Raw genomic sequence first — 25,202 nt, forward strand, 5'->3', positions numbered from 1 at the left:
AACATTTTCGTGCGATGATTTTTTGCAATTTTCGACGTGGATTATCAAGACAAGAGTGCATCGATCAACTTACTTCCACATTTGGCGATGAAGCCCATCCTTTGCCACTGTGAAACGCTGGTATAACGAATTTAATCGTGGCCGCCATTCGCTCACCGACGAGATTTGCGAAGGTCGTCCAAAATCAGTTGTTGTTCAAGAAAACATTGATGCTGTGCAAAACCTAATACTGCAAGATCGTCATGTGACATACTGTGAGATTGATGCAACCATAGGCGTTAGTTCCACCAGCATATATAAAATATTACATGATCATTTAGCTGTGAGAAAGGTATGTTCTCGTTGGATCTCACACAATTTGACAAAAACTCAAAAAGACGCTCGCGTCAATTGGTGCAAACAAATGCTCAATAAATACAATCGTGGTGCTTCAAAAGACGTATATAAGATTGTAACAGGTGACGAATCATGGATATATGCATATGAGCCGGAACGTAAACAGCAGTCGACTGTATGGGTGTTTCAAGATGAACCCAATCCAACAAAAGTTGTTCGCGCTCGAAGCACATCGAAACAAATGGTCGCCTGTTTTTTCAGGAAAACTGGTCATGTGGCAACTGTGCCTTTAGAGGAACGTAGAACAGTCAACTCTGAATGGTACACAACAATTTGTTTGCCAGAGGTCTTCGGTCAAATACGGAAAACAAACAAACGCCGTCGGATCATTCTTCATCAAGACAATGCCAGCTGTCACACATCTCGTCTAACAACCAACTTTATGAACAGCCAAAAAATCGAATTGATGTGTCATCCACCATACAGTCCTGATTTGGCACCCAATGACTTCTTCTTGTTCCCAAATGTCAAGAATAAATTGCGTGGACAACGATTTTCATCAGAGGAAGATGCTGTTGATGCGTTCAAAAACCATATTATGGAGGTGTCTCAAGAAGATTGGAAAAACTGCTTTGACAAATGGTTCGAACGAATGCAAAAGTGTATTGACCATAAAGGAGAATACTTCGAAAAACAATAAAGCAGTTTTCAATGCCGAATTCCTGTTTCTTCATTGTTAGGCTCAAAATATAAATAGTGACCCTCGTACTCATGTCAAATTAAGTTGTGCTTTTGTTTATACTCTTGAGCACAGAATTAAATAATTTGTCCAATTGTGGAAATTTCTTACAATGATTCCACTTTGGATTTCCCAGTTAGTGATGATTTTGATCCTAATTGAAAGTTCGTACATTATTGTCATGAATTAATTTTATATTACCCATGCAAAATACGTTTTCAGTAACTTTTATGTAATGTTATAATTTTTAACAAAAAAATGTTACAGAAAAATTCATAAATGTGAGAAAATGTATATAAAATGTAACATGATATATATATATATATATATCTGTGGAAAGAGGCAGTGTTGTAGATTTTAGAAAAAAATGTTATATATTAACACACTTTCTATGATTTTTTGAAAAACAGCAATGCATGTTTGTGGACTCTGAGACAGACTGGGACTCTTAGTATTGACCTGTACTAGTGAATAAATTTCAACCTCTACAATCATAATTCACAATATTGATAAATATGTTATTTTTAAAGCAGTTAATTTTTGCTACTCAACAAGCATGTCAGGGTGTCTACAATTTCATAGAAACAAAATTTCCCAACTTTTCCCAGTTTTCCAGATCAAGAACCAGAATTTTCAAGACCAAGTAATTAGGGCAATTCAGGTATTTACAAATGTGTGTACGAAGGTCACTACATTTCAGCTGAATACCACACTTAGAATCTCACTCAACCATGTATTGACTAATGGTACAGAAAGAATTCCTTTCTTTAAAAATCATTAACAATTATAGCATAAATACATAATTATAGTAAAATTTAGTAAAATATGTATTCATCCTATCAACCAAACAATCCAAAACTGCAACAAGGAAGTGACAAATGCCAATAGCCACTTGCTGTAATCGACTTCTACTTGACAATAGTTCAAAACATGACCGATTTTCCTAAGATATATAATGTCATTTCTACTGTAACTGCTGTTAATACTCAGTATATAAAACTGAAGTGTAGCTTGCCCAAAAAAAAATCACCAAATTTAAAATTTCTTACTTCATTTTTCTTTGTAAAAACACTTACCTTTTATTACACTACTACAAAAACGCAGATTTTTCCAGAAAAACAGTAATTTCCCCTGACACTTCCATGGCTTTTCCAGAAAAAAAAAAATTCCCCGACTTTTCCAGGATATCCAGACTGGTCGACACCCTGTTATGTATCTTGCAGGCAGCTTCAAACTAGCAATCTGGCAGTTTGGTAATGCACTAAAGTCATTCTGAGATAAATTTTTGGCCAATCTGTAACATAAATGTAGTAAATAGACATGCATAAACAATTGCCAATGATCTGTCAATTCCACCGAAAATCTGTTCAAAACTTCATAAAAGGTGTCACATTACTGGCAATGGTAACAACATTGATAATTGATTTTTCATTGTGGAATGGGAGATAAACTTAAATGAACCCCGACTAAGTTCCTGGATTTCACCTTTTATCGCAATCTTGATAGTTCAAACATAGCAAAATGTTATAAAATTTTCCTAGATTTTACGTTTTCTAGCATTTTAAGTTTCTTTAGCTTGGGCCCCTGAAAAATATAAAATTTGGATTCCACTGTATATAGTTGAATTGTTGTTGCAAGTCCACTTTATGTACATATAGGCTAATCAGGACCGGACCTACAGTCAAAGTGGGATCCTAACCAATGTACCTCCACTGGGTATCGAACCTGGGACCTCTTTATTACAAGGCGATGATGTTACCACTATGACATCTGGGAGGCACTCCCACTGTATACAAAACAGTCACCCAAAAACAACCAAAGAAAATCATGAAATGGATATTCGAGACTGACTAAGGAGAACTGCTGCAAATTATTAGAACTACAAATGAGCATCTTTAATAGCAGAAACAAAAACTTCGTTCTAGCCTAGTATTAAGTCAGGTTATGCAGAAAATTTTACTCTAAGGCTGTGTCTGAAAGGTGCAAGACTGTACTTGAAACTAAAATCCTTCGAGAATGGTCTCTCAGTTCAGTCTTGAGGTCTTGGACTGGAAACGACAATCTTTCAAATTGCACTTCGACTGCAGTGCCAATTATGGTCAGTAGGAACACATTCTTTAAATTAGGCACACACAGAAGATGTACTACATAGAATTTTCAGTGGTTTGAGCAATGGCATGATATGCCAGAGACCTAGTTTCGAGTTCTGGTCGAGCCTGCATTCAGAGCCCTGTAAGGTCGTGTTTTTGCCTACCCGTGCGTCTTGGCCCGCGAGAACAGGTTTACCTGTTTGCCTGCCCACGGCAACAAGTCGACTTGCGTCTTTACCTGGGTTCTTCGTCTTCAAGGCACTCTGCGCTTACAAGGTAACTGGGCATTCAACAAGACCCGGGCACCTGCAAAACCTGCTGGAAGAAAACAGCCGTCCTGCAGTGTGTTGCTCCAGGCCACGTGGACAGCTGCAGCTAGTGTTGCCTACTTACGTGGCTCTAAATCCTTCGAAGTCCTAGTATGAGCTTTCTCTCTTACAAGAAGAATTTATATACTTAGCTATTTCAGTGTAACAGTTTTTATATTCTTGCCAGGAAATGCATGCAATATTACAGCTTCATTCATTTAAATGAATGATCGGACAAACAAAAACCAATTGCTTTTCATTGCATTCTCTTAACAAGCCACGCAGTGGCGCAACTACAGGGGCAAAGGGGGCATTGCTCATTAACCTTAGACGAAAATGAAGTCTAGCAGGGGTGGGCAAGGGGGTCAAACAATAAAGTACAAGGATTACCAGGCTAGCAGAATTTAGGAGTAGCAGGGCTAAATGATACTCAAGATTGTATTAGTTTTTATCTTTTTCTTGTATTTTCCTTCCCGACGGCCAAGGGCACCTGCAGAGTGGGATTTCAAATTTTATGAAAGTAGAAGTATATAATATATTATACAGTCTCATCAAGTTCAATACCGTAGCTAGGGTGTAGCGGGAGTCGACCCTGGGAGACAAACGATCTAAATGAAAAATGTTTTAAAACCGAGAATGCCACGGCGGCCCATGATATTATTTGCTATCAATGTTGGTTTATTATGAGATGGATGAATTGATTATGTACTGTATTTAAATATGCATTAAAGAAACTGAATACGTACACAATTTAGTGTTAACATGTTACACATGTGAAAATAAAATATTGTACATGAAAATTTTACATGCCATATGTACATTCGGAATGCATTTATCATGCACTCTCTTTCAAAAACAGTTTGTGTGCTGGTTTTCCATTATTAGCTAATGTGAAATTAACGTGTTGAAAAAATATTTCAAATCTTTTGTTTCAACACAAATGCATTGGAACTGACTTCAACCCATCCCTTTTTGCATGATTTATGAGAATAATAATGCCTTTCATGTTACTTTATTACCATTATTGTTATTAACACGTTTATCCAGGTACTTGCCTATACAACTGAAATTTCATGGTTGCGCCTCTGCAGGCCCGTAGTCAGAATTGATTGGCGGGGCAGAGGGAGGGCTTCATAAACCACGTCCATGTTCAAAGGTTTAATAGTATTATATGGAAGTAAATTATGTTGTGTGTAATCATTAAGCTAATATAGGACACAGAAAATCTAGAAATATCGTTCAAATTCTTACAATATATTTTCAATATCTTCCCACTCATAGCTGAAGCAGAGAGTTCTAATTACTTCCTGCTACTTTGACTTCGGCTCGTAAAATCAGATGAAATAATTTTACGCCCATATGTTCTTGTATTCTGTGAATTTAACTATCAAGTTTTGAGCAAAACAATATCTGCAGTCTACATTTTCACTCGTCACTGCAAACAAATTTTATAGTTTACCAAACTTCAGAAAAGGGGGGTGGGGAGAGAGGGTAAAGGCAATGCCCCTGGCCTCTGTCTGGTGTTCGCAGTAGAACAGTGTGTTGCTCTACCCGCGACCTCGGCATCGAACGTGACATGTTCCAGTAGTGCCCTGGATTATTGGTTGTTTATGACATATTCTTATGGAGCCTATGCCACGGAAAACCTATTTCAATGTGTGTTGGGGCAAAAGTAGCAACATTCTTAAATCTCATTTCATTGGCAATGTGGCTTATGAATCTTTGAGTTCCCTTTCTAAGTACTGGGAACCTATTGCAGTTCGCAACACTGCAGACACCCTTCGGTTCTTATCAAGAAGAGACCCTGTTTCCCTACATTTTCCAAGCACACACTGTGTGGAATGGGGACAACTGGGAATTCTGCTGCAAAACACCTTCTAACTTCCCTACAAGAATTTGTAATGATGTAAGAGTTCTACAAAATTGTACATATAGCATAGCATTATTAGACTGCAGAAAAGCACCAGTAATACATAAACTAAAACAAAACAATCTACAACACTTCTTAACACCTTAACACTTCAAAACATGTGCAAACTGGACACCAGCTATCTGAATACTGAAGCACTGATGTGTCCAGTGTCAAGTTCAGCATACAGCTGTGGGTCTAAATGCCAGCAGATGCGCTCTCACTGCCAGGCACACTAGCTGCCACTCTACGGATAACTCGATTGTGAAAAGCACTGTACAACCAACATCTGGTTGACTCTCCACTTCCATGATTTCAAAGAAGTGAACAAGGAAAAAGAGTACAAGTGAAGTACGGAAGCACAGTATGCCAGCCTGCATGATTATGTCCTTCACAATGTGGTCTCAATTGATTGTTTACTTTCAAGCTGCACTAGGTGATGTCAATTCCGACAAGACCGTACTTCAAGCCTGCTTTTTGGACCTTTCGGACAGAGCCCAAGTTCATCATTGCCTACAGGTTATCTAGTAACATAATGATGAAGTGTGTATTACTCACTATCAAATATAAAAGAGTAAATACCTAAATAATATCAAAAATTTACAACTTACATGAGTGAGTATAAATTTATCCAAACTACGTTTCGGAGGTCAATACAATACTTCGGAGGAAGTGTTGACCTCCGAAACGTAGTTTGGATAAATTACTCACTCACGTAAGTTGTGAATTTTTGATACTATTTAAGTATTTACTTTTAGGTTATCTAGGCATTGGAAAGTGAGCTGCATTTTGAACCTCTTTTTCCAGTTTGCTTATATAGGTTTAGTTCTTGCTCTCATGTTTTAAGAATTCATCATGCTTTGAACATAAAGGATTGACAGGATACAGGACTGCAAATAAAAATGCTTGTATTGCACAAAAGTTTGGGAGTCACTTTAAATAATATTTATATATGTGTAGACAGAATACATAATTATGTATCCCTCTTATCACTGGTTTCAAGACATTCATGTGGCCATACATGAAACTTTGCTCCAACGGAACCTGGTCAAAATGTTAAAAATCATAACGGACTTTTTTTGGTTACCAAAAAAAATGCTAATTTCACAGTATACAATAAATTAAAACATATTTACCAACAAACGTGCCATCACGTTACATTATTTCCAAAGGTCAAGTTCTGTTTAAATTGATATTAAATATTTGGATCCTACATTACAATACCAGAAGGGACAAATTTAAGGAATGCATAGATGGACTTTAAACTCCAGTTAAGCATCACTCAGCAGATGTGAACTGTTCAATTTTCAAGCACTGTACACTGATATAATTTATTCACTGACAGACATGAAGGCCCTAACTACACAGTCAGTCAATGGATTCTGTCATGAAGATACTCTTGGAAGTCGAAACTCTCTTCGAATGTAAAACAGAATGTATGCTTTGCACTTCGCCACCACGTCAGCTTCGGTTGGGCGAACAGTGCTGTCGTTAAAATGGAACCATCGACCTGCAAAGGATAGTACACATTAATTATGTTAATCAAGAGACTAACAAAATATGTACAAACCGTCTGACATCTAAACTTAGAATATGATGGGATTAAAGGTAATTTAGGTTCTCTTAAATTCTGACTAGCTGCTTTAAAAATATGCTTCAAGAGAGTGGTGAGCATCAAAAAGAAATATTCCATAAAGCTTTAAAATCTACAGGGTGCGGTAGCGTTCATAGCGTAGTTTAAAGTTGCAATTACATGTGGAAAAAAGTATTTTTAATGACCTTAGTACCTAATTGTACAGAAAGAAATCCATTTACCAGTTATTGTTTGAACCTGACCCCTGGCAAATGAATACCGCAGGGTGCCACACATTTTTCCCAGCAGCATTGGACCAGGACACTAGTAACAACATCTCTGATGCAAGCAACCCTTCAGTTCAAAGATCATGGCAGGACATATTTGGAATACTTCTTGTTTAAGAAAACACCATAAGAAGTCCAAAGAGGACAAATCTGAAACCAAGCTGGTCACGGGATGTCACCATAATGGAAAACCACTTTCTGTGTAAAGGTCTGTTGCAAGAAATCCATGCACGCTCTTGCTGTGTGTACCAGGGTGCCATCCCATTGAAACCACACATGGTGGATATCCATATTGAGCCATTCCTCACCATTGTTACATAACTATTGCTATTTAGTCAAATCATGCCTCCACAATGAAAGCATGGTGTTCACTGTTGGCACCCACACTGCACAGAGCAGCAATCAACAACTGAAGCACAGTCTACTGCAAATAGCAATTTGAGCTGTGTACAACGACACTGCTTCCAGGAGAATCGTAATGAACGCTGCCACACACTGTACAATCCATGCAAACGCTGGCTAAAGTGAGATGTGATCCCACAAGACTCAAACATGAGACAAGGTCTTAACATTAACTATTTCACTTGCCATATATGATGGCCGATGGAACTATATGTGCAACACACAGAGGAGTCACAACTGTGACAGCCAATCTGCATCACTTATATTGAAGTTTCTTCTAACGGCATGGCCACCAGAAAACCATAGTTGCGTGTGTGAATCAGAGGTCTGCCATATTGAATTCAACTCAAAACATTTTCAAAGGAAAGGGGGTGATGTGATCACGCTAGAATTTCACGAGAAATGAAGTGACGAAGGTTTTTCCAACATATCTTCAACCAGCAAAAAGTTATTACTGCATGCTTGTAACCGTATTCTCCTTTATCGAGGTGTTCAAAACAAAGCATTAGCTGGCATCTCAGGAGAGAAGTTTACGCACCATTGCATATGATTTTAATCAGTAACATTCTCCGACGAATTGAATAGTGAAGAATATTGGGAAAGGTGTCTCAAACAATTACAACATGACACTTCCTTTGGAATAAAAAAATCTTCAGTGACGAGGCTATTTTTATGTTCACGGTGAAGTTAATAAAGCAATACTTGTGATTTGATAATCAACAGTAGACAGGTCCCAGCCAAATGGTTGGTGCTGGTAAGCTAATGGTGTGGTACAGGGTATGGAGAACGGGATTGGTTGGTCCATATTCAACAATGGAACCTTAAATAATGAGGTCTACTTGGATTTGTTAAGTGAACAGGTTTTTCATCCTTGCTTACAAGATATGGCACTTTTCCAGAGTTTTGAAACAGGACAGTGTGTGTGTGACCACACTATGGAAATATTGTGGCAATTTCTTCATGGTAAATTTGTATTTAGATTGATTGGCAGACTGAGATCTATTAAAAGGCCTGCACGTTCACCAGATCTAACATCTTAGGACTTTTACCTTCAGAAACATTTGAAGACAATGGCATATGCACTAAAAGTCTGTGATATTAATAATCTCAGAGAAGGCATAGTTGCTGCTTGCGATGATGTTGCACCTATTACATTGCAAAATGTTCTATGTGAGTGTGAAAGATGTCAATGAGCATATAATACACACAGAACAAATTAATCAAATAATGATTTTACCAGTCCATTATTTCCATGTAAGGTTACATAATTTCTAACATACAATTTTGTGATTTTGTTATTTTTTTTATGACTAGTCATAAAAGCAATAATACTAGAGTGACTGATGCTTATTTTAAAAATTATTTCTCATGATAAATTTATAATAATGATTTGTTGTAGGATGAACTGATATGAAATTCTAACCAATAACCATCCAACTACTGATATAAAATTGCAGATATACCTTGAAAACATGAATGGTTACTGAACCTCCTTAATTTATGTAATAAAGTGCCTGAAATGGGTTTGGTTTTGAATAACAACTTCATAAATACACATAAGTGAATTACTAACTTTATCAGCGAGATATATAATTTCAGTGGGCCATGCCACCATCCACTTGGGAACTGGTTGCTTCACTACAACATTAAACTATTAAAAGTAAGCACAGATAAAGTTAGTACTTTATTATACTAGCATGTCTTTTATTCCGCAAACATGAACTGCATATTTAGACATTCTCTTTAAAAAACCACAACACATGAATTACTTGTTTATAATAATAACTGAACTAAAATACAGAATGTTGCACCAAATTACAGGCTATATATTGTATCGGTAAAATTATTAGACAAAAGGGTATCGATTAATTTGTCCTCTGTAAAATTATTAGACAAAAGGGTACCGATTAATTTGTCCTATCTCTAATTTGTAATTGTTTTATTAGACTATTTCTCTTACCATCATTCACAGCAAATGCAGTATAATGACCTGATCCAGCACTGGAAAGAAAATACACATTAAAATTACTACTTTCATTTTTTTAGAGGTACCTATGTTATACTACAGGATGACCCAAAAGTCAGTTTCCCCTAAGAGAGACTGTATATGTAATTCTGAGAATTAAATTTAAAGTGTTGTTAAGAGTTCCACTCAGCAAACTGTGTTAAGCATTAGCGTTATCTGTGTAGAGACTGCTGAATTGCGAGCATCTGGTGGTGAGAGTAGGAACTAACAGAAGCAAGTATGCAGAAGGCTGCTGTTTTTTTTGGTATGTACGTACTACATAGTCGGCCTTTGTCTTGTGTGTGTTACGGGGTATAATTAAGGGTGTCGATACCGATAAAGTAACAATATAAAATTTACCGATACTGATAACCGATATTCTACCGATCCAATATAAAATTAGAAATGGTCCTTGAAGAACCTGAAAGGTTCATTTACCTCCTTAATAAATGTGTAATGTGTGTATCAAGGTGACTGCAGTAAAAAAGAAATTGCATATTTAGACATTTACTTTTTTAGAAATTATGGCATGGAGATTATCCATAAAAATTACAACAAAATGGCAGAATTTTGCCCAAAATTGTCAGATATTTATCGATATATCGGATCGGTAAAATAATCGGTAATTTTACCAATAAACCTATACACCGATATGCCTATATCGGCCGATACTGGTAGGGTACCGATTAATCAGTCCCATCCCTACTCAAAAGTATACTACTATCCATCTTTGAGATATTTTATCATTATCCTTATACTAAATGGCAGAATTGAGAGTAAGCAGAACCTCTTCTTCCATTCAACCACGACATACAGGTAAGAATGGAGGGAAAGAGGAAAAATGGAAGTTGTAGTGAACTTTAAAAACAGCAACACCAGAAGATGAGGTACAAAAAAAATATATTATGGAAAATGATTGGATTGGATAAGAAAACATGTTCGGGGGAATATAAAGAATGATGCGAAATATATGCATAAAAAATAGTGATGAAGGAAGAGAAGTGAAGAGGTTGATATAATCCGGAAAGGGCAATAGCTCATGAAAGATGGTTTGAGGCAATTTATTTAGTCTCAGGTGCACTTCTCTAAGGATATCTAACTAACATTCTCTTGGAGGAAATTTTGATTCACAGTGGCAAGCACATTTCAATGGTAGCCCTAGTTAGCATTTGGTCAATATATACAGCTGGTGATTTGAGATTGAGGTGAAAATTGTGGGTCAACCCAATCAAGTTGAAATTGTGTTCAGTACACGAGTATAATATAAATAATAAATCTTCATTAATTATAATTTAAATCTTTCCATTGGATATCTCTGCCATTAATAAAAAAACTCCAAACTCCTAAGGTAAAAGTCATTGAGAGGAGGAGTAGCAAACATTACATAAAATTATACATCAATACAATAAACACAAATACATATAGCTATTTATTACATGTCTAGATATACAGATTATGTATCATTAACTTAGTGGAGTTCCATGTAATTAAATTTTGCCTGAACAAAAAGTAAATATTTAAATAAATAAATACATAAAATAAAAAAATAAAAGTTGCCAAATACTTACCCAGAACCATGATGTACAATAACAGCAGCTAAATCGTACATGTTACTTCCCATACCAGATGTTCGAGTTTCATGTAAGTTTGTTAGAATATATTTTGACATATCTAGCGCTGTCAATGGGAATGCAATGTAAGTATCAAGCTTCGTTCGAAAGAAGTTGTGCCACCTGAACCTTTTCAGATGTAAACATAACACCTAAAATAGAAGAATATATATATATATACACACACACACACACACAAACACGACGCGATACCATCTCCGCTTCAAACGCCGTACCCTTTTGTGAATGAAGACAGTGGATCTTCGAAATTAATAGGATTGAACTATTAAATTGTGCAACGCAGAAGTACGAAATCTTCTAAATTTCACGTAAGTAACATTCCAAGAGTTATTTTTAAAAAAGAGAAATAAATTCAGAAGGACTCAAATTATGGTTGAGTCAATAACACACGACTGAGATACATTCACTCATCAATTCCCATTGATATTATTCTAACACCTTCATTGCTGTGACGTGCATGTGCGTCATACACTTGCCCAGCAATAGCACCGTGTAAGTGTGCTGGATTATTTTAAAAAATAGTTTGGTTTCTCTTTTGTGTGTTTCTTTACACTGTTAACTCAAATTACATTTGTGGTTGGTCTTTTTACATTGTTTCAGAATATTGGTGGCCACAGAAGAATTTTTTAAACATAATTTTTCTAGCATTTTCATTTACAAACAATCATATTGATTGTGATGAATTGTATACCCCAGAATAAACATATAATTCATGAGCCCTGGTTTTGTAAAGTGCATCTCTGAACATACAGTTTCTTTTCCAAAGGCTCATACCTACTGTGGTCACCTCATGATATAAATTTATAAAGAATGTTAATAAACTACAATATTTATGCTCTTCTGGGAAACGATTTTACATCACTAAATTATATTGCTACTTTATTAGTATTATCAAAAAATTCATGTCAGCCCATCCCTACACAAATATACCTTTACATAAACCAATTGTTTACTTACATTCGGCAGTCTTCTTATCCAAAACCGTTTGGTTGATCTTTGTTTACTTTTACAATTACTACAGTAATAAAGTTCTGTCTCGGCCAGCTCTTCTACTTCTATGAAGCTAGTTAAACAATCTGAAAAGCAACAAAAACATTTCAAGTTACAGAAACAATGATATCACCAGCATTTGTGATACACAATTCACAATTATTGATCTAGAAAGCATATTTTGCTTCTTGTAAGAACAAAATGAAATTCTCAGTAAAAAATAAATAAATAAATAAATAAAGACCATGTGCACATGATTTGCAACAGAAAATTTTCCAAATTCATAACACAAATAACTTAAGACTGAATTATTGGATGCTTGTGCATGAAAAAATTATATTACCCTATTACATTAAGTAAAGCCTGTTGTAAGAGTTTTTTTGTTTTAAGTCCACTTTTATGCACAGATAGGGTAATTGGGACTGGACTGAAAATTTGAAGTGGAAACCACTATGTGGCTCCACATCTGGTATCGAACCCAGGACCTATTAAGCATCTTGTAAGGGAAGATAATACAAACCTAATATTGGATTGTTTAAAACTTAATAGTAAACATTGGTTCAACTGGATGAAATTAATAACAGGATGCCAATCTTTATTTTCAAAGAATATTAACACAAGAAGAAAGAAACTGACTTCAGGTAAAAATTATAAAAGATCACACAATGTGTATTGCAACAATTGATAACACATTTTAACTGCCATACCTGTAATATGACATGGAGGTCCAGTCTCTTCATTTTCTTTTGTTTTCTTGTTGTTAAGAAATTTCTCTGGAATATCTAGAGAGAGATCCAAAAAAGGGTCATGTTTCTTCGACTCCATACCACAATTTAGACAATGCACCTGCAAACAATACAAACGTAATTTATATGAACATACATGAAAAAAATAATTTACTTTATTTATATAAACAATAAAACACATACACACAAGTAAACATCTTTTCATCTCAAACAACATTGTTCACAAAAATTTTCAATAACAATCTATGTTCTCATGTGTAGTCCTCGCTTGTAGGCTCCTGAAATAGGCTCTAAAATCCTAAAATAGGTTCTAAATATCTTAAATTAGGCTCAACAAATCCTGAAGTAGAAGAACCATAAGAAATTTTAAAATATAACACCAAATATTAATTTTCTAGCCAAATTTTCATTTGAATACATTTTCAAAATTATCCACAAATTATTGTAATACTATACTTGTGCTGTTAGCAAAAGTTGCTTGTTGATATGAAGAATGAATTATGTATGTATAATTGGCTGCACAATACCAGGGGTTTCACAAATGATTGAGGGGTTACAAAAATTTATTGCAAGTAAAGTAAACTATTGAACTTACGTTTTTGAAACCAGCCCAGAATGATCGAGGAATGCAAACAGTTTGCACGTGTATGTTTTGATAAGTTGAGAGTTCATATCCCTACTACTAGGCGATACTCAAATCACGCACATCACTCACAGTGTTTTGTGCAATGCTCTGGTCCACAAAATAACCTGACCTTTCATCGTGCGACTTCTTTTTGTGGGGTTTCATGAAAGACAGGGTATTCATCTCACCAATGCCACATGATATTGCAGTCCTAAGGGAGTGTATCATAGCAGCGATGGACACTATCGACAGGTCCATGCTGATGTGAGTGTGGCAAGAAGTAGGCTATTGTCATCTTGACTTGTTCTTGTTGATTTATTAGAATTTTCAGTGTAAAATGGCCTTAAAAATGTTGTATCTGAAACTTGGAATAAATAAATAAATAGATGTGTGCCATGTCACCTGCACACATTGAACATTTGTAGGTGTACGAAAAACTAAGTTCCTCATTCATTGTGGACTAGTTTCATCAAGCAATAAATTTTTGTAACTCCTCAATTATTTACGGAACACCTGGTACAAGGGTAGTAACTCCCAGGAATTATGCATGATTTTTTCTCCAAAGACTTGAAAAATTGCAACTTTTATTAATCCAAATCCCATTTAATTTATACAAATTTATAAATGCCCTGAGGTTAAGTTTTTCATAGTTTAGCTTCTATTTTTATCGAGGAAGGAAAAGAAAGCTGCATGCAAAAAAAAAAAAAAATTCTCTAAATCCGTTTATTTTGTTAGTGTCATTTGCAGAACAAACTATATGATAGATGGAAGATTATTGTAAGATATGGTATCTTGATTGAAATTGAAACTCTTATACATTTAACAAATTTTCGTAGATTAGTATGTCCCATAATATTTATGACTTTTGTTCACAGATGTATTTTGAGTCAGAGTATGTGAAATGGCAGATGTAAATTCCGCATCTTATATTTAAAAATATATGTACCATATAATTGAATTGAAATAAAATTTATGGATACGATGGACTCACCCAGACTCTTTATATTGTTCATGTATATTTTGTGTATGTACGTGCGGGGTGGTGAGAGGTGGTAATATGTAAGGTTGAAATAGAGAAAACATCTGCTTGCAGTCTTGAATTTTTGGAAAGTTTGCCTTGAAAATCAGGAATCATACGTGAATTTTATCATGGTCCTAGAGTGGGCACTCTGAATACATAACAATCTTTTTCTTGTTATCCACAGTCAAACTCCACCTTTTGTCTGCGAGGATCATCTTATATGCTGGAAATGATCTTTCAACATAAACATAGTCAGTGGTGTAAAGATATCTGTTTGTTGGTTACGTGGAGATAGGTAACTCCATACCACACTTCGTCATGCATGTACAGTACAAGCCTCACGAAGATACCAGACGGGTGGTGAAACAGATTGCGAAGAAAATTTGCACGGAAAAATGAAAAGTAAACTTATCAGAGTAAATAGTCAGTGGTGCAAAATTTGAATGCAGAAACATTACTTTGCAATGTGTGAATGTCATAAAGCACTGAACTGACGCGAAAGTGAGCAAGATCACACGGATCAAAACTTTACACTTTGGATGTCTCCTAAACCCCTGGATGGACCCCCTAATTGCCACACACTCTGAACAAAGTCCTTCTGTTTTCGTTATTGCATGTAAAATAAAACATTAGCAAAAAGCACTGGGTGAAGAGTCATTCAATTTTTGGAGAAAAAATTTTCAGCCCCAATGGCCTCCCACCTCAGCTGGGCCTATGGCTAACAATTACAACCATCATGAGCAAATAATAATTGCTACAGTGTCCAAGTAACAACCCTATGTAACACTAAGAGGATCATGTACCGTACCTCACTCTGTAGGGTGCCTCCAAATACACTCGTGACTATTGAGGATCTACCCTTCTGGCCTAAAGAAATGTAGGGACTATCCTTCAGGCAGGTGAATTCTGGCAACAGGTGCAGAAGCTCCGTGTGCAGGCGATCCAGCATGTACCTAAGGAATTCATGAGCATCCTGTTGTTGGTATCCTCTGAAATGTAAGATTACATATATATTTACATCTATGTATTTCCTATTTTCACCTCTCTTGCATCCTTGACTCAAGTCCACTTAAATTTCAACTATGGAAGAGTGGTGGGATCGTGTGTGCAAATACTTTGTTTTTGATAACATAATATGGAAGGAATAGATAGTTGTTAAGAGGCTGATAACTATGAAATAGCAAAAGTGATGATGACAAAAGCAAAAATTCATGTACACTGTGCTGAACGGACAACATATAAGAAACAATGGGAATATTACTTGTTTTGTTAAACTTGTACACATTCACTTCTTTCATCAGTGAATCTGACCATGCCATTATAATCAGTATTTCTTCAGAAAAACAAACTGCTTTCAGACATTTACTTGAAGTACAGTGTAATATGGGATGAGTATAGCAGTAGAAGCAAAATATCAATTACAAATTACTACCTTTCATTCTTCTGAACTGTACTTCAGTTTCAAAATGATGTCCAACTTACAAGTACATTGTACCAATTGGGTATACTATACAACAGCTGGTCGATGAGACATAATATTGGCAAGGTCAGACAATGAGTTCAGCCACATTCTCATAGACTATTTGTAATATGTCATGTCTATCACATATTGACCAACTTGCTGACTTTTACTATGTGAACACTTTCACATTTGAAATTCTTTATAATAACATGTAAACAACACATGGAATTAGTATCATGTATGTACATTCTTTGAAAGTGCACTGTGTCAGTAGTTTTAAATAACTTGTAATTCTATTTACAGAAAGCTAGTTCTTAACAATATAATCATGACACAATGGATATAAAAATGTAGGCTTTCTGCTGTTTTCTTTGGCAAAGTTTTATGACAATATACTAATCAGGTTTTGACTTGTAGTTTGAAGTACAATCTGCTCCAATGAAATGTGCTCTAGTAATGTATGCTTCAGTGTTTCTTTGGAAGTATGTTGAGAGATATATCCACAACCTGAAACAGATTATTGCTGAATCAGTTACCACATCTATTGATGGGAATAATATTGGTTTTCAGGTAATGAACAGTTGAATTTTCTATCCAAACTTCAATGATCCAGTAGTTCACTGCTGCTGTCAAATATACTGCAACGTACGTACTGACAATCACTTCAGTTCATAAAAAACTTAATTATACTGCCAGAGAGATGATGATATTACCTATGCTGCGTTCATCACAATAATACATTACTGAATTCTTTGCTTTCCTCCGTATATAAGCACAGTAAAGTTTACTCCAAGTTAATGTCCAAATTTTAATATAATTACACTGATATACGATGCAAGAACTATATACTTTTTATTTTTATTTTGGGTGCGTACGTGTTTTTCTTTTCCTCTCAACATTTCCAACTGATATAAAACCAAAGTTAAACCAAGTTAAAACTGTTAATTTCAAGTTCGCATGCACTGCATTTGCTCCTTTACGATTCCAATGATGGGATCACTCCTTGTGTATTCTTGTATATATATGTATATATAAATTAGTTAAACAAAATTTCACCAGCCAGATTAAAGATTTAAAGATCAATTTGGCAAACAGTGTCTTACATTTCCTCTTCGTGATGTTTCAAACTTTGACAGTTGATACTCTTTTCATCCATTATATTAGTTACTTCATTTTTGGTCCTCCCAATCCCTGTTGACAATCTCATTCATAAAATGGCATCCATATTCTGGCAATGTCAGTAAAATCTACTTTACTTTTGACTTTATATTAAATAGAAACAACATTGGAAGTCAAATCTGTTTTGAGTTTTTCTTCAAATTCAAACAATTTGTGGGCTTTATTATTTGCCAGATATTTACTTCATATTCTATTCCCTTTCTCTCTTGCTAATCTAAGCTGGATTTTATAATAAGTCATGATTACATAAAAGCTTATAACTTATCCAAGGAACTGTTAAAAGTAATGCATCCTTTTTGTCAACCTGCATATTTGTCTTATCTTGGAGCCTTAGTTTAGGTCTGGAGAAACTTCCTATCTGTAATGTTTGCAGCTTCCTGGTCAATGAAGCACTTTATTAGTATTTTTCTAAATACATCACTTTTCTGCCACTTCTGGATCAGATTGGTAATCAACACTGGAGAGATGGAGCCACTCCTATAGAAGGTGGTTCCTCAGGTCATGGTGGAGGTTTAACGATGTGCAAGTCGTCGCCCAAGAGCATCCCAAACATGCTCAATAGGATTGAGGTCAGACGCGAATACAGGCCTCTCAATGCAGGTAATATCTTCAGTTTCCTCTTACAAGAGTGGATGTTCAGTTGTGAGCAGTGATAGTTAAGAATGTGTGTGGTTTCTTTTGCTGTCACGGTTGTAGAGATGGAACAAAGATCTGCAATATAAATTAGTTTTAAATCTGGGAAAGGTGTGAGCGAGATATTTTCAATAATGTAAATAGGAAAATGATTGCTTAACCTGTAATGTGGTATTCGAGGGGTATGAATGTTTTAAAAAAGGATGCAAGTTCCTGGACGATTATCTGTGCAAGGACTCTTTCGCCGCAAGCAAGACTGGAGGGACTATACCACGGTGAACTCATGTCTCGCCTCCTCTATTGGCCAAGTTGAAGTCAGCACTTACAGGAGAACGTTTTGACAATGTAAGGTCCATGCCTCCCAAAGGAGGTGTATGCACACACACCTTCCATCATTTGTACAAGCAGTCTCAAATGTTATAGAGACGGGAAGGGATCTATATTGAATATTAAATAATGAAATTGAATTTATCTGAAAAATTTTACAATTAGTAAAAATAGTTCTGGAAATTTTTGAACGCACAGTGTAAATAATTTAATGTCCTTTGCAGTGACAATGCTATTAACCAGATACCCTTCGTTTTGAACTATCTTGAAGTGTGACATATTTTACCAGATTTTCACAACAACGAAGGAAGCGATATGGATCATTGCAATGCTTTAATTATCCCAGTTTTTTAATGCCTTCAAATTTATCATTTCTCACGTGCATGACACTTGTCCTTTAGCATCCTTTGCTGTTATTTAATTTATAATATTCTTGACCATTCTTCTTATGTTAGTTTCCTCAATTTTGGAGAACATTAATCATGTTTACAAGGAATAGGATGCATTCAGCAAAACTTGTTAATATGGAAGAATGTAATTCTGGCTTATCTCTGATCAAAGTTGAGAACTAAAAGATGACATATTTCTGATCAAGTTCCACAAATGATTTTTACAAAATGATCAGTTTATGCAACCATTCTCAAATTCTTCAAATAATGTATTTTTATTAACAATACAAAGAAATTCTTGCTTAAGTTCCAGAATGTCAATTTCAATATTCTTGTGTTTACACACTGTACTGTAGATCACTTTCACAATGAAACTGCAAACATGGACTTCACATAGTGTCTCATTTAGCCACAAACATTTCCATCAAGTACACATGTATGATTATACATGGTGTCCCACTCACTACTGCTCACAGCATTTATTGAAAATACTGACACTAATGAAGGTGTTGCAATGAAATTTGAAGCAGGCTTACCTCACCGTGTGAGAAACATGATGGCATCATAACATGTGCTGGAAGTGGCCACCATTTGAGTCCAGACTACACTGAATCGAATGCACCATATTTAGGAACATCCTTGCCAGTACATCCGCTGACGATGCTTGAATTGCTTCGTTAATATTTGCTTTCAAGTAGTCTATGGTTCGTGGTTTGTTTGCGTTAACTCTCCCTTTCAGATATCTCCATAAAAAATAATCAGGTGGTGACACGTAGGGTAAGTGTGGTGGGCAAGGTTCCTTAAAAATGATGCAGTCACCGAAAAATTACTGACATGACTGTTGGCATTACTATATCAATTCTGTTTTTCAATTAGTGTGAACAGTAAACAGTCGCTGCTCCAGAGCATGCCGAAGGATTTTCCAACTGTTTTCTCTACTCTTACAGTGGCTGGTCCTCATGCTGGCAAGAGAATTAGGAAGAAGGGATTTCGCTGCAGACCAACCAGACAAAAGCGGTTCCACCAAAAGTTACAACCCAAGTAGGGGAGGAAGTACTATGTGCATCTCGTTGTACAGGCTGCTGCGTTTTTTATGCTGGATTGGTGGCATCCCCGTTCCCCTTGCCAACATGAGGACCAGCCACCATAAGAGTACAAAAGACCTATAACACTCATGAACATAAACTGCATTGTGTATACACACTCAACCAAATGACAAACAAAATTAGATCAGGAGAGGTGAGTCAGGTAAAAGACAGGCTGGCTGATGGACCGATACTCTGTACTGTAACAATTAGTGCCATATTTAATTTCTCACACAAAAAATATACTCTTGTTCAAATTTTGTTGCAATATCTTAAGTGGTGTCAAACTTTTTAAAGAACTGCCAGGTTTGGTAGTTAGCGGGGCATACTGACAAGGATGATTCGAAATATGGTGTGCCACGTTCAATGTTGTCTGGACACAAATGGTGGCCATTTCCAGCACATATTATGATGTCGTCATGTTTCTCACAAACTGAGGCCAGCCGCTTCAAATCTTGTTGCAATATCTTCAATAGTGTCAAAATGGTTAAAGAAATGCCGGGTTCGGTAGCAAGTGGACTCCTTGTATTAGAATCTGCTATTTTAACAAGTTACTTGAATTCTAAATTCAATGTTATTCTATCACCTTTGATGGACTTCATTTTATGTGATCAATTTCCATAACTTTCTGATGATTATACTTCTACTGTTTAATAGTTTCAACTTTTTTCGCAATTCTTCATTGTTATCGGTACACGTGCAAGTGAACATATGAACATTTTCAAGTACAAATGGTGCAAGTAATTTAGCAATGAGTAAATGTTTTCTCTCTCAGGAAATGCAGTATATTTTGAGCCTGGTTTCCTCCACTGTCATTCCCCAAACTTCTTCCTCTAGCCTCTTCATCATCTTGATCATCATTCTTTCTATAATACAGGTTTAATCCACGTGGGAAACATGATTGGTTGTGTCCTATACTTTTCCAGGGCATTCACATATCAGCAATACAATGAAAATTCAGCAGTGTTGTTGATTCAAATTCAATTTCCATGTAAATCTGCACATAATAATTACATAATTAATCTTGCAATAGGACTTTTAATTGGCCAGTTCTCCATAAATTACAATGTAGATCTACAGCATTATCACATTTCCTCAATGTAGGATTCCAAAATTCTCATATTTTCAAGATTACACACAATTTATGCTTCTGTCCATTAATTACAGTACATATTATGCACATTTCATTGTTGGCTTAACGATAACAATGGAAATATGTTAATATAAAAATTAATGGCATAAGGAATACAAAGTAAAGATTCGAACCAGAGTCCCCTAATTTTGCAGCACTATACTTAGCACCTAATGACTTTAAGGTCAACAAAAGGGCAATTATTATTTCAATGACGTTACTTGTGTTTGTTCCCTTATGGTGTTTTAATCCAAAATTTTTGAATGAAAATTATTGACGAAAATAGTTTTCACATATTCTGCAATTTTGTTGTTAATTAGAAAAAGTGAAAAAAGACAATGCACAAAGCATTCAGCTAGAAATATACAAATAATACTGTTTATCATCCCTTTTAGGCATCTTGTAACAAAATACACCTCTAATCCAATAATGAGTACAGCAGTGCACACAAATCCCAATTTTCTCCATTCTTTTCCAAACGTCAGCCATTCACTTCGCAACACTGTAAAAAATCACTTTCCAGAGTAAGTAGTCTTCCATGCACTGATAATGATCTTTTTACTTACAATCCTCTCATACTGTAAACAACATTTTTTTTTCTTTTAGTCTGATAATCTTAGGTCAGATTCACACCTCACAATCAGACATTGCACTGTTAGTTATGACCTTATGGAAAATAAGTTAGGTGGCTTTACTCACCTTACAATAATATCCAAATTAATATTTAAGTACGGTCACCTCCGACAGCTACATACATTGTGTAATGATTATCAGCAGATAAAATCGTGTTGCAAGACTTCTCAACTCTACATGTTTATGCATCAAGAGTAATGTCAACTATGAGCACTAATATCACGTATTGCACAATCCTCGTTTCTAAATGCAAGCGATCACGGCACTCGATTTAGTGTGTTACTTCTGAAACCAAAAATTAAGCCTATGACTGTCAGATACATTTGGTTTCATTTACAATCTACAAATACATGAATTTCAATTAGGTTTCTCTCTCCACATTGGCAGCTATGAATATACTGACTACCTTTAATATTTTGTGGCATGTTATTCAGGTAAGTTTTTGGTAGAAGCAAGAATTTGTTGATATTTCAAAAGAAGAAAAAAATGGAGGTATTTGGGTTCTAAATTGTAAGACGGACAGACAATTCCACTGCTTCGAGATCAATACAATTCATGTTTGGGGAACAAAAGATGCGGTTGATAAATAGATGTAAGCGAGTTACTAATTTTTATCAGCGAAACTTACATGTAGAGGTTCTATTAATTTCAATGGCCACTGCCACCATTCGCTTGGGAACTCGTTCACTGCTTGGTTGGCTTTCTCAACATCCTGCTAGGAGCGCTGGTGTAGCCAGTTCGTCTGCTGCATGGGATGGGTTTAAGATGTTGCAATAGGGGAAGCCAAACATGATGTGCCTGACCACTGTCGATGTTTAGATCGTGCGGAAAGTGCATAATTGAGTGAGTCTCTGATTATTGTGTCAATCACGATCTAAACATCGACAATGGTCAGGCACATCATCTGGCTTCCCCTATTGCAACATCTTAACTCTTTCGCTGCGGGAAGCGACTTGTCGCTTTGGTTCAATATGCGTAACTTACGGAAAGCGACTGCAGTCGATTTGAAATATTCTCGTCGCTGCTGGTGTCGAGTGAAGTCGCCCCGTAACGAATGCATTACTGGATGATGCTGCCACCTAGCAGCTTTCGTTTCAATTAGTTTTCAAGGACAAATCGTGCTTCTTTTCTGAACAAATGAACTTCGTGTAGCGCCGTGCGTATGTAAACAAGAATGGCAGCGCCTAAGGTTTTGAAACTCTCAGATCACAGAGAAGTAACAAGAGCTTTTGGATGTTATTTCGGACTGTGAATTTAGTGGATCAGATGTAATTAGTGCTGGAGAAGATGGCGAAAGTGACTGTGTTGACGATGTGTTAGTGAGTGGTACAGATTTGTGTTCAGAATGTGAAAGTGATTCTGTAAATGGTGGTGTTCATAGTTTTGAGATCTACCACACAAAAAATAACTTCAAAGCTACCTGTCAGTGCTAGACTCTAACATAAGAATCATTTTTTCATTAAAATCTACCTTAAAGGGTACTTATATAGAAAACTGATTTACTTTTGTAGAAGTAGTATACGTAGTAGGGTCCTAGAATAATTATTTACAATTTTTTAAATTCTGAAAAATCCTCAAACAACTACGCAGCGAAGGCCACATTCGCTTGAAAAAGTCCGTAGCTAAAGAGTTAAACCCATTCCATGCAGCAGACGAACTGGCTACACCAGCGCTCCTAGCAGTATGTGTAGAAACAACAGAAACTGGAAACCAACCCAGCAGTGAATCAATGAGTTCCTAAGTGAATGGTGGCATAGGCAACCAAAATTAATAGAACCTCTACAAGAAAGTTTCACGGATAAAAATTAGTAACTTGCTTACGTCTAATTAACAATTCAGTGTTGCCTCATTTGGGAATGGTGCTTGAGGAACTATTGGAATTTGCTTATGAAATACATGTTATAGGTTTTAAGAAAAACTAATAAAATTAATAAAAACTGTGCTTGTAATCGCTAAACTTATTTTTTTGTTGTTCCCACTCATTTCACCTGACTCTTGCAAGCATTTTCAAATAACTTCCCAGACCACTGTGTCACATTTTAGCTTGGATTAACTCTATTTACCGCATACTTGAGTGAAAACATGAAAGCAATGGCACCAGTTTCAGAGAATTTTCCGTAACTCTGACGTCAAAGTCGGTGACATTGCCTAACCATTGTGAGAGCTCCCTGGTTGTTGTTGGTTACACTTGTTGCTTTTTCCTTTAGTAATGTTCATGTAATTCGAATAGTGAAATTGTAGCGATATTTTATTACAAAGAGTATTGTTTTCTGCGATTTATAGTGTTTTTCCTGTAACTATACCAAGTTTTGACTGCTTACAGCGCCATTTTTTACCCTGGTGGTGAGAATTGGAACTTTTTTTTTTTTGCATAATTCACGAGCGAATTGCTTCATTAGCATATCTACGAAGTTTCAGACTGCTACTCTCACTACAGCCCGTGCTGTACCACTCTGAACACCGTCACTAATTATAACCACCTGGTATGAATTTACAAGACTTTTCCAGTCATAGATCAATATCCATAGACTTTTCCAGGATTTCCCAGGCAGTGGGAAGAGAACACAATGAAATATGTTATTAATAAAAGAAAATAAAAATAAAGATTAGCGACCACAAATAGTTTTCATTAATTTAATTAGTTATACCATGAATGTCGTTACATGGACATTTGCAAACATTTAACCTCAAGCACCCTTTTCTTTGTAATAATAAAAACTGTAAGAATTTTAGTACACTGTGCGAAGCTACGAAGGAAGAAATTAACTTTTTTTTTTGTTTGTTGTTGTTGTGTACGTTTTCAACTACAAAACAAATTGTGTATTATGTATAAGCTGAAGTGTAGGGAAGGAAAAAGTTACATAAAATGATCTTTAATCACTACTTCATCATTACTTTCCCTAACTTGTGATGTTTCTACACAACAATTAATGATATGCACATCTGAACAGTACTTCAACATTTAGATGTGTTAGATAAATACAAAGAAGTTGTTCCATACCTAAAACGAGGAACCACTTTCCATATCACTGAGAACAGAGATTCTGGAGATATTGCACCCTTCGTCCCTCCTTGATTTAAGCTAAGTAACACCTTCCGCAACTCCTCAGCCATGAGAGCATCATTGATTTCCTTAAAGCTCCGTGACTGATATACTCTACGTCCGTTCGCCTTCACGTTGTCTAGGGAAGGCAGTTGCTTGAAGTAATAGCAGAATTCCTGAATGTTGCTGAAAGAGTCAAATGATTTCCATTTTTCAAAATTAGGAGCGAGCACTGTAGTCAGAAATTTACATAAAAAATTTAAAGAGTTCTGAGTGTAAAATTCACATTATATACGAGGGTAAGTCAGTAAGTAGGTCACAAACTACAAATACTAAGTAAGATACTGACTTGAAAACTGTTTTCATTTTTGAAAATAGTCTCCACCAATAGTTTTTCTTGTATGTACGCATTGCTTGCATTATAGAATTATTTTCCTGTAGTTTATGGTTATTACAAGCATAAGAAAACAGTTTTTCTTTGTGACATTTCAGGAGAACACACGCTCCTTTCATCAGACATTTATTTTCATTTTGACTAAAGATACAGTTATAACAATGGTTAGTAATTTTTTAAACAAAAAGAATCCCTTATATAATGGATGTTGTCAATGTTACATTGTTGTAATATGGCAACCTAACTGTAAAAAAACAGTCTTT

The 25,202-nt window shown here is 35.7% G+C and overlaps 1 protein-coding gene across 1 annotated transcript in view; it reads right to left on the reverse strand.

Annotated features, from left to right (window-relative positions):
• Window positions 1–6,304: 6,304 nt before the first annotated feature.
• LOC146003176 (ubiquitin carboxyl-terminal hydrolase 3-like) overlaps window positions 6,305–25,202 on the reverse strand; it is a 30,430-nt gene continuing 11,532 nt past the window's right edge. Inside the window, exons 5-11 of the mRNA XM_083141361.1 lie at window positions 24,504–24,731; window positions 15,471–15,651; window positions 12,978–13,116; window positions 12,238–12,356; window positions 11,218–11,411; window positions 9,605–9,645; window positions 6,305–6,892 (exon numbers count right to left, since the gene is read on the reverse strand). Coding sequence (XP_082997487.1) covers window positions 6,768–6,892; window positions 9,605–9,645; window positions 11,218–11,411; window positions 12,238–12,356; window positions 12,978–13,116; window positions 15,471–15,651; window positions 24,504–24,731 — 1,027 coding nt within the window. The 3' untranslated portion in view covers window positions 6,305–6,767. The remainder of the gene's footprint in view (window positions 6,893–9,604; window positions 9,646–11,217; window positions 11,412–12,237; window positions 12,357–12,977; window positions 13,117–15,470; window positions 15,652–24,503; window positions 24,732–25,202) is intronic.

This window comes from Lepisma saccharinum, chromosome 19, assembly GCF_977018435.1.
Source record: "Lepisma saccharinum chromosome 19, izLepSacc3.1, whole genome shotgun sequence".
In the NCBI taxonomy this organism is placed as follows: Eukaryota; Metazoa; Arthropoda; class Insecta; order Zygentoma; family Lepismatidae; genus Lepisma; species Lepisma saccharinum.